At 40.2% G+C, this 10,972-nt stretch overlaps 1 protein-coding gene across 1 annotated transcript; it reads right to left on the minus strand.

The window, feature by feature from the left end:
• Window positions 1-7,436: 7,436 nt before the first annotated feature.
• On the minus strand, window positions 7,437-9,617 carry LOC148861058 (pectinesterase/pectinesterase inhibitor-like). Its single transcript, XM_088983037.1, has 2 exons — window positions 8,512-9,617; window positions 7,437-8,410 (listed from the first exon to the last, which is right to left on the minus strand). Exons 1-2 carry the CDS (start codon window positions 9,515-9,517, stop codon window positions 7,713-7,715), a joined length of 1,704 nt encoding a protein of 567 aa, XP_088839163.1. The 5' UTR covers window positions 9,518-9,617; the 3' UTR covers window positions 7,437-7,712.
• Between the last annotated feature and the right edge of the window lie 1,355 nt (window positions 9,618-10,972).

Consider the following 10,972-nt stretch of genomic DNA (forward strand, 5'->3'; position numbering starts at 1 on the left):
CAGTTGAAAGGGAGAGAATTTTTTTTTTTGAAATTGGCCCACCATATTCCGCAAGATTTGGGCGTCCATACGATGGATCTCTCATCCCTTCAATGGTATCAGAGCCATGGTTCAAATCTTGAACCAATTTGTTTCAGATCTGAACCTGCGCAAATGGGCAGAAGGCGTTCTACCCAATTTGCGTAGATATGGGTTTTGGGAAATATGTTCCAAAAATTATGGGCAAATAATCTGGAATTAATTTTTATATAAATCTTATTATTGTTTAGAATTGTTCTTTTTGATTTTCTTGATTTATGTGTTGTTCGTACAAGAGGAGATCGAAATCTTGATTTGTGCAGGTAACCTGTGATTTTGCAGATTATTGATTATTTTGTTACATTTGGTCTGTAAAATAATTTTTTTTATTTTTTATTTTTTAGACTGAATGTATATGTATTCGATCTGATGTAACTATTAATAGAAATTAGGATTTCTATTTATGTTATTTTGGATCGAAGATGGCGGCGCAGAAAAGGAGATCTCACAGAGAAGGAGATTTCGGAGATGGGAGAAATGCAATCTGCGATTTACAGTTTATGAAATTGCAACCAATGATCTAATCTCTGTTTTGCAGGATGGAGTGTGTGAATATCCCTATGAGATTGATTATTGCTTTTCTTTTATCATTATTTAATTTCAGATTATTTTCTTGAATTAAGGATTTAATTAAAAATCAAACCCTAGACCCATTCGAACCAAGATTGGTTCAAATTGTTTGGACCAAATCTAAGGTTTGATCAAGGCTGAAAGTCAGCCCTAATTTTCCCACTAATGGGCCTGGGGATTGATATTTAACTAAATGGTTAATTCAGCCTAACCTGTAAAGGCCCAGTTTTAAATGGTTAAAATTGTTAAAAGCCCACTCTGCGAATAAAGCTATATGGGCCGAACCCATTAACCCTAATTTGGCCCATATACCTAGATAATATTAATAGTTAATATTAAGGATTTAAAATGGGCTTTATATGGGTTTTACAGATATAATTGATTGGATCAATTTGTCCTTGCATGTGATGTATGGATGTGTTATATGCTACGTACATGGGCCATAAGTGCTTGGCCCATGCTTAATCGACAGTGGCTCTTGCGCACATCATGGCTGAATGCACATCATTGCCATGGTGTCCCTTTTGGTCATTGGATGACCTCCCTCAGTGGTGGGACCCACACCTCATGGAGAGGTTACGTGCAGGACCCTAGCCGATTTGGGTCCACCGAAATCTGACTTTATGAAAGTCAGTGGGAGCCACTTGGTTTTGACCTAGATCAAACTAGGGCGTAATTGATTGTTCCCTCCAGCTAATATGAGTACATGCGATAGGGAGATTCATATAATGAACTCTCTAAAGGCCTTCTATCATTAGCATGAGGATGGGTCCTTCAGTAATGAGGAAATGCACCAAAAAATGGGCTATCCATTTGCTGTTGAGCTTGTCTGAGTGTTTCATAAGATGATAGGGGCATCATAGACCGATGTGGGAGGAGCTTCACTAGAAAATGGGAACTCTCTCATGGTACCTTGGCATTCACGAACATGATGGGTAAACACTCATTGGACAGAAAGGTTTACCTAAAAACAGCTCTGAAACTTATCTGACAGAAGCCAAAGGGAAAACTCATATGATGAATGGATATGATCATTCACAGAAAGGTGGTGGGGTTTTGCAGCTGAAACAGTTGGCTCCATGCACCCTATGTGATTTCCCACATTTTCAGAGACAACCTGTGGTCTCCGTCACTAAGAAATGAGGGAAATCTCAGAGATGAATAAATGGAAATGGAACGTAGATTAAAATCCATATCTATGTAATGAGCATGAATCAAATTAGGTTGTAGACTGGTGTTTGCTCTTTTATCAGAAAATGGCAAATAGACAATTTGCAAAGCTGCTTGATGACAACAAGCTGAAGGGCCCAAACTATGCTGGCTGGTACAGGAACCTTATGTTGGTCTTAACCTCTGAGAAATTGGATAATGTAGCCAAGAATCCTGCCCCGGATCGTCCGGGAGACAGGGCTTCTGAGGCCTGGAGAAGAGAATACCAAGAATGGAAGGAGAAAAACTCCCTTGCTCGCTACTATATCATTGCCACCTTGGACAACCCAATTCAGAGGCAGTTCGATTATATCGAACTTGCCAAAGACGTATTGGACAGTCTCAAGACAATGTATGAAGAGGAGAATCGTTCTACTCGGTAGAAGGTCTTGAAATAGTTCATGACCGCACACATGTCCAAGGGCCAACAAGTTCACAACCATTGTCTCCGGGTGATAGGTTATATCAACGAATTGGAGGCTCTTGGGTCCTGGCTAGATCTGGTAACATAGATTGATGCTATTCTCAACTCTCTCCCTCTATCCTTTAACCCATTCATCATGAATTACAACATGAACAAGCTGAACATCAGCTTGCAGGAACTCAGCAATATGTTGCAGAGGGCCAAATAATTGATTAAAAAGGATGAGCCCATTGCCATGCTTGCTGAAACTGGCAAATCGGGCAAGAAAAGGAAGGCAAAGAGAAAGCCCTAGAAGAAGGTTTCCAAACCCAAGAAGCAAAGGAAGGACAAGGCATTGGATGCCTGTCACTTCTGCAAAAAGACTAGCCACTGGAAAATGAACTGTCCTGCCCACCTGGACTCCAAGAAAGGTAATCTCGAAACTTGTGTTAAAGAAACCAACTTATTGGTAGCTTCTACGTCCTGCTGTATTAACTCCGGGGCTTCAACTCACTACAGGGGTTCAAGGTAAGCAGAAGGCTGAGCGAAGGAGAAGTCACCCTCTACTTGGGGACTACTGCAACTGTTGCAGCTGTGGCCATAGGAACCATGGAGTTACTTTTTAGAGAAGGAACTATTGTACTGAAAGATTGCCTTTATGTACAAAATTTAAGAAGAAATTTGATTTCTGTCTCAAAACTGTGTGCAGATGGTTATTCTGTCTTCTTCAGTAATACGATTACTATTAAAAGAAATAAACAGATTCATCGCATACGGGGAACTGGAGAACGGTCTCTATGTTCTACATCCTTTTCTAGAAACTAACATAACCGAAACTACGTCGGCTGAAATCCCCAAAAAGAGAGCCCGTGATACAGTTAATCCCACGTGGCTATGGCATTACCAACTTGGCCACATCGGTGTTGACCGAATCACAAAGTTGGTAAAGGATGGTCCTTTGGATTTTTTAACTATAGAAGATCTTCCAACTTGTGAGCCTTGCTTGCAAGGCAAGATGATGCAATGACCATTTAACGGTAAGCCAGAAAGATGTACAGGCACACTTGACCTTATACATAGTGATGTGTGTGGTCCCCTGAGTGTTAGGACACGGAATCAACACGTGTATTTCATTACCTTCACCGAAGATTTTTCACGATATGGTTACGTGTACCTAATGAGACACAAATCTGAATCCTTTGAAAAATTTAAAGAGTTCAGACAAGGGGTCGAGAAATAGTTAGAGAGAGAAATTAAAGCCCTTCGATCAGATCGAGGTGGCGAGTATCTCTCTGACGAATTCAGGGACTACTTAAAGGACAATGGGATAGTATCACAGTTAGCTCATCCTGTTACACCACAACTTAACGGTGTTTCAGAGAGGAGGAATATGACCTTATTGGATATGGTCCGGTCACATCTCATACACTCAGAGTTACCCACATCCTTTTGGGGTTACGCATTAGAGTCTACGATTTATGTGCTGAATCAGGTTCCAACCAAATTGGTTCCAAACACTCCATATGAACTTTGGACCGGAAGAAAACCAAGTGTCAGACACTAGAAGATTTGGGGTTGTCTAGCACACGTTAAAAGAACGAGTGCAAACAAGTTTGAATCCAAGACCAGCCGTTGCCTATTCCTAGGCTACCCAAAAGGCTCTATGGGTTACCTATTCTATGACCCAAGTGAACAGAAGGTGTTTTACAGCCGAAATGCACAGTTCTTGGAAACTGATTATATCCTGGACACCCATCGTCAGGAAGTAGTCCTTGATGAGGAGAGTTCAGGAGCAGTGGAAGATGTCCCACAAGTTCGAGGTAGTGACCAACCTAGTAGATCCACTCGGGTATCTAGGCCACCAGTCCGATATGGTTATGGTTCAAGATTGTTCCTTGAAAAATATGATTTTCTAAATAGGAAAATTGATTCCCAGTTGAAACGGAGAGAATTTTTTTTTTGAAATTCGCCCACCATATTCTGCAAGATTTGGGCGATCATACGATGGATCTCTCATCCCTTCAGTGGTATCAGAGCCATGGTTCAAATCTTGAGCCAATTTGTTTCAGATCTGAACCTGCGCAAATGGGCAGAAGGCGTTCTACCCAATTTGCGCAGATATGGGTTTTGGGAAATTTGTTCCCAAAATTATGGGAAAATAATCTGAAATTAATTTTTATATAAATCTGATTATTGTTTAGAATTGTTCTTTTTGATTTTCTTGATTTATGGGTTGTTCGTACAAGAGGAGATCGAAATCTTGATTTGCATAGGGAACCTGTGATTTTGCAGATTATGGATTATTTTGTTACATTTGGTCTGTAAAATACTAGTAGAGCAATTGCACAACTTGAGTATGCTAGTGCAGTAGAAGTTTGATGTATGCTATGCTTTGTACCAGACCTGATATTGCATTTGCAGTAAGTAAACTTAGTCGGTTTACAAGTAATCCCGGTGTAGAGCACTGGAGGGCAATTGGGTATCTCAAGAGAACCTTAGAACTTGGCTTGTTTTACTGTAAATATCCAGTTGTATTAGAAGGGTATACTAATGCAAGTTGGATTATCGGTAATGGAGATAACAAGTCCACTTTTGGATGGATTTTTGTCCTTGGTGGGAGTGCGATCTCTTGGGAATCCAAGAGACAAACTTGTATATCTCACTCAACCATGGAATCCGAATTCATAGCCTTAGCGGCTGCTGGAAAAGAGGCTGAATGGATTAGGAATTTATTATTGGATTTAAAACTTTGGCCTAGTCTTATGCCTCCAATTTCCATTTACTGTGATAATGAGGCAACTCTGTCAAGAGCCTACAGTGGTACCTACAATTGTAAGTCCAGACATATAAGTTTGAGACATGAGTTTGTTAGGCAGCCTGATTCAAGATGGAGTCATCACTATAACCTATGTGAGGTCGAGTAAAAACTTGGTTGATCCTCTTACCAAGTGCTTGGCCAGATAATTGGTAAGAATGACAACCAAAGAGATGGGATTAAAACTCTTTACTTAGTCACCTATAATGGTAACCCAACCTGAACTGAAAAACCATAAGTATTGGGTTTAATGGGTAACAACAAGTTCAACAATGTGACTGTTAGCACCGACATCAAGAAATTTCCCATCACAACATAAACAATGTTGTCTGTTATGATGAGAGGTTGAGTTAAACTCTTAATAAAATTCTGAAATGTGTCAAATAACAGAACACATAGTGGAACTTCACCTATGTGAACATAGAAGTGGTGCCGCTTCTCATGAGAGTTTGGGTTTGCTCTCATGATTGTTCATGAAACCAGGAAAAAAGCACATGGCCATAACAGTGCTGAGCAAAACTTGAAACTCTTGTAGAGACTGAACATTTTTGTGTATATAGGTGTCTCCGGTCTGTCTTGAGAGTAATTGGTTTAAGGTCTTACCTTAATAACTTTAACAAGGCTCTGAGATATCTATACTAATAAAAGGTTTAAGTTGATAAACACCTTTTGTATGCATAACTGTGTCATAGTAGTTTGGATTGAGAGAGAACTATGTCATTGATCAATCAATGTGGGGGATTGTTGGATTTTAATCTCATAAGAGATTAAATCCAATGGGTTTGATTGGTTAATTACATGAGAAATCGCACCTGTACACTTGATTGAAAAATTAGCTTTTCTCTTACAAAACCTAGTTTTAAACTTATCCCACATTGGAAAGTCATAAGCTTTGTTTCTAATATTTTAATAGGAGATGATTTACACTCCTTAGAAATAGTAGAGGAGAGTATGGGGGTTTGATACCGTGCAACGCGCGTGCATGCATGTGTGTGGCACAATGAGGCACTTTAGAGGTGCACTTTGCTCGCACTTCACGTGCATTCGCGTGGCTCGCGAAGGGTGGCTTTGGTCTTGGTGCGATGCTGAACGTTGATCGCCGTTGATTAGATCAACAACGGTCACGATTTGATCGGGTGTGATCAAGAGGCACAATTTAAAGTAAACAGTCATTAACTGTTAAATACTTTTTAAACAGTCACAATGTTTGAAATTGTGACTGTTCAATGTGCTTTCTCTAAACCAGCACCTACCTTTTCTTCATACCTCTTCATAAACTATTAAGGAGCATGAATCAGATTTCAAAAACACACATTTTTGAAATCCACTTTTTTTTCTCTCTCTCTCTCGGTTTGGTATGCTATAGTCTCATAGAAGGTTTCTCTGGAGACCTTCAACTTTGCTGGTCTGTTGTATCCCGGGAACGGATTTGCTTGTAACCCAACAACAAACTCAATGAAACTGAATGGGGGCAAATAATGTTCTAAAGACAGTGTCTTCAGACGCGCATCAGAGCTTCTCCTCCAAAGTTACAGTGACTCCATTTTCCAACATGTAGTAGCATTATTTTAATTATAAAGAACTATTTTCAGAAGTTATCTAGTTTCCTAGATGGGTTTCCCATCAGGGTAGAGACTTTACATCCCATCATTGGTCCTATCCTCGACCAGGTATCCTTAGTTATTCCTTATCCCCATCCTTGGCCCCACTAGAGTGATCACGTTCAAGACCCAATTAAGTCGGGAAGGCAAGATACGAGGTGGGTATCCCAATTAACAAAATTAACTTGTGTTATGTTTACTAATTAAGTTAGTTTGGCATTTGTAAGATAGTTCAATTTAATTCATAAAATTTATTTAAGAATAATTAATAAAAGCAAGGGAATTGATTGATAATAGAGAGAGAAAATTCTGTATAAATTATTAAAGAATAAATAATATCAGAGAAAGAGAGAGTTATAGTAAAAATAGTTAGGATTAAATTAAGAAGATATTTGCGGAATACTTCTAGGTAACTAGTTGGGAATGGTTTTAGATGAGTTTACATGTGTCACACATTACAACATAAAAATAGAAAATTCAAAAGAAAGACGAAAATTGGGAGGGGGAGTGAACGAGGAGAGGCCACCAAACGTGGATGGAATTTCTTTTAGTAAATAATAAAGATTCTTTCTAAAATGTTGAAGCGTGTGTGATGTGTCATATATCATCAACCATGTTACCTAAAAGCATTTCTAAAACCACTTTCTCATAAAACATCTTCCACCAGACGTGGAAGTATACTTTATGAAACATAACTAGTGAAAAATAAATGGACTCTAACATCATTGATTGAGATTAGAATTAACATAAAACCGAGATATTAGTGAGTGAAAAAAAAAAGGCTCATTATAAAGCATTGGCCAATTTCAAAATTAACATAGTTCGGAACGACTTCCCTCCAAACTCCCAAAAAGGGAACATCCCTGGAAGAAATTATTCACTTCCTAAAAAAAAAATAAAAACAATAATAAATTGTACGATTCTCATTTGCTGTCTCATTATTTGTACATTTATGTGTTAATAAAGGATGTGGGACGTCTTATGTCTCATATTCTCTTCCATTGTGCTGCCTATTGTCAAGTAATTGCTTCATGGCTTAATGGCTCAACCCAAGGGTGACAGGTATTCCAGTTTCTGGCAACCACTCGTTCCCTTGAAGGAGTGGTCCAGCAGTGAAAGGAAGAGCCTCGTCTCTATTGGTGATGACCTTGAAACCCTTCCATTTGACCCTCTGGTTGGTGTTAGCACCTGGACCAACGTTGTTATACTCGGCATAGAACAAAGTATCGAGTGCAAAGTTGCCTGCCCATGGCAACCACCCTTCAGGTCTGATTACATCACCAATTGTTGATTCCATGATAACCGTCACTGCATATTCCTTCCATGGGCGGCCCAAGTATGAAGGGATCTTCAACCTTTCGGGAACAAGCTTCGGTTCTGGCTCGATCTTGCAGTTCTGGAGAACCAAAGCAGAGCTCTCACCTTTCAATTTCTTTCCTTGTGCGGTCACTGTGTTTTGCTGGTTGTCCAGAGGCCTCCTAATGATGATCGTACTATCTTGGATCAATGTGATCGAGTCACCAAATATGAAGTCGATGGTACCAGAAATGGCACAGTTTTTATAGAATTGACGATGGGCCTGAACATACAAGGTGTCTTGGTACCCATCCATTCGACAATTGAAGAAGGCCGCCCTGTCGGCTTGGACACGAAGCGCCACTGCCTGATGCCCTTCTGGACCGGCTGTGTTTTCAAATCCAATCGACTTGCCGATGAATCCATCTCCAATAACAGCTACGAGAGGAATAGAAATTTATGAAAAAACAAACTTGTTAGAATCAAGAAAATAGGAACTAAAGGAGAAAGGAATATTAAGTTGATTGGATCCTGCTTACAGAACGAGGCAGTCTGAAATGTTGTGATGCCATCACGGTTGCTCTTGTGTCCAGTGATGATTGTAGTGGTTGGCCCATCTCCATACATCAAGATATTAGTCTTCTCTTTTGTGATTGTAATGCACTCGTCGTAGGTCCCGGCTTTCACATATATAACATATCTAGAAGCACTATTCTTGGGGTATGCGGCAATTGCTTCAGCAATTGTCTTGTACTGCCCACTACCATCTTTGGCCACCACTGCACTAGGCGCCAGTCGTCCAGTGTCTTGCAAAGCTAAAAGCTTACGGTCCGATGGTGCAAACCAAGTAGGGTAGCCATCTGCATTTAAATGTCTATGGTGTCCGTGCTGTCCGTGATGTTGGTGCCGAGGCTTGATGTTGAAGCCAACGTCGATATTTAAGGCTTCGAGTATTGAAGACATCTCACCGATGATGGTGAGGGCGTTGCTGGTAAGCTGAGTGGCATTGAGGAGTCCGTTTCTCATTGATCTCTTCACCTCTCGGTGCTGGAATCCATCAATGCATGACTCTTGATAAGACACAACAGCGCTCAACCAATTCTTGAGCTCTGCAGTCAGATCAGCTGCTTTGTGCCTTTCATGGTGACCCACCATGGATATGGCTGATTGGAGCTCGTCGATGGCAAATTGCAACAACTCCTTGCAATCCTCGACTGCCATCTTGTCAATGGAGCCGTGGGCATCTTTAGCAATGACCCCTGACTTTTCCAATACAATTTGCACCTCTCGGGCGGTGACTTCAAAGGCGGCCTTGAGGTAATCATGAGGGGTAGCACTTGCATTGTTGGCTACGGGGGTAAGGGTTTTAATGCAAGAATCCTTGAAATCAGTGGCGGCACAGATTGCGTCGACACTTTTCATTGTCGCTGACATAGCTTTCTTGGCAATGTCTTCGACAGAGAATCCATGATGGCCGACGGCAGTATCGATGGTGGTACCAGAAATAAGGAGGAGCGAGATACCAAAGGCTATCAACTTGTCCATTTCTTTAATTGCCCACTTTCTCTTTCACGCTCCTTTAAACTGACAAATTAAGGTTGAGGCTGAGGTGCTTGTGTGCGTGCGAGGGGTTCATAACATGCATGGTTAATCCCAGTTTAGCATAACTACTTAATCAACTAACACCATCAAAGCCCCGTTAAATGTGGGGTCATTGACTGAGCACCACTTGTCTTTAACGAAAAGGTCGTGGGAGACACTTTCAAATTTATTATTCAAATTGATTTTAATTTAGATTGTGTTGAACATAAACTTGTTCTGGCTTTGTCACTCATGGTTCAAAATATCGATATGATATACCCGGTATTGGGCCTACCATATCATGTTCTTGGCTTAACGATACTCTCCTGTACGGGTTGTATTGGGGTGTGACCTCGTTCAAGGGGTAGATCAGCCTTAAATCGACCCCTTTGAACTAGCTTTAAAAAAAAAAAAAAGGAGAACAAGCTTCGATACAAGCCGATATGCCTCTACAGATATTTTATATTTTGTCAATGGGCCTGAAGGAGACAAGTTCCCTCATGTAGGACCCAAACCTCGAATTCACATCTGCACCCCATGAGGGGACACCCCACAATGCCCCATAGCAGATCGCCACCTTGTATTGTGGAGCACCCACTTGTGGGGCGCAGATGTGAGTTCTCCAATCTCTGTGTTCTCTTTTTTAATTAAAAGCTATATTTGGGAAAAATATTTACTTAAATTATAAAAAAATATTATAATTTAAATTGGATAATCATTTATCAATTGCCCTATATATGTAGTGGCACTATTGTAATTATAAAGAACTATTTTCAAAAGTTATCTAATTTACTAGGTGGGTTTCCTATCAGGGTAGAGACTTCCCATTGCTGGTCCTATCCTCCATCGGGTATCTAGTTATTCCTTACCCCCATCGTTGGCCCCACTAGATACTATGTGGGTATCCCAATTAACTAAATTAACTTGTGTTATGTTTACAAAGTTAGTTTGGTCTTTGTAAGTTAATTTAATTTGATTAAGTGATGTAGTATAGGAGAAGTCCGATAAGTTCTTTGTAAGTTGGGACCATTCCAAGACACATAAGAAGCAGAGATAATGTCACCGACCCAGCTTAGTAAATATTTACCGAGATAGCATCATCACAAGATTTCTATCTTAGTTCGTTTTTACCAAGTTAGCATTATTTCAAATTTATATTCAATTAGGACTTTTCTTTTGAATGATTTTAGTAGGATTCTATTTTGGATTGTTTTCTTAGATTTGGATTCTGATGTAGCGCAATCCGGTTACTCCTAATAGGCGCTTGCGTGGCTACTGAGAGGTACTTGAGATGAGAGTAAAGAGGAAGAACTCCCGGGGGGTTTCCCGATGGAAACGCTCCGATGCTTAAGTTAGTATTGAGTACAAGAAACAAAAGGAGAACAAACGCTAAGAGTGCAGGTTATACAAGTGATTCAA

The sequence above is a fragment of the Nelumbo lutea genome, chromosome 4 (genome assembly GCF_056320005.1).
Source record: "Nelumbo lutea isolate HS-2025 chromosome 4, American lotus-T2T, whole genome shotgun sequence".
In the NCBI taxonomy this organism is placed as follows: domain Eukaryota; kingdom Viridiplantae; phylum Streptophyta; class Magnoliopsida; order Proteales; family Nelumbonaceae; genus Nelumbo; species Nelumbo lutea.

Bases quoted from the DNA above. Each gene is read 5' to 3' on its own strand.
- LOC148861058 (XM_088983037.1), bottom strand. From the start codon at position 9,517: ATGGACAAGTTGATAGCCTTTGGTATCTCGCTCCTCCTTATTTCTGGT. The intron at 8,411-8,511 runs GTAAGCAGGATC...TTCCTCTCGTAG, and splicing joins ATTTCAGACTGCCTCGTTCT to CTGTTATTGGAGATGGATTC.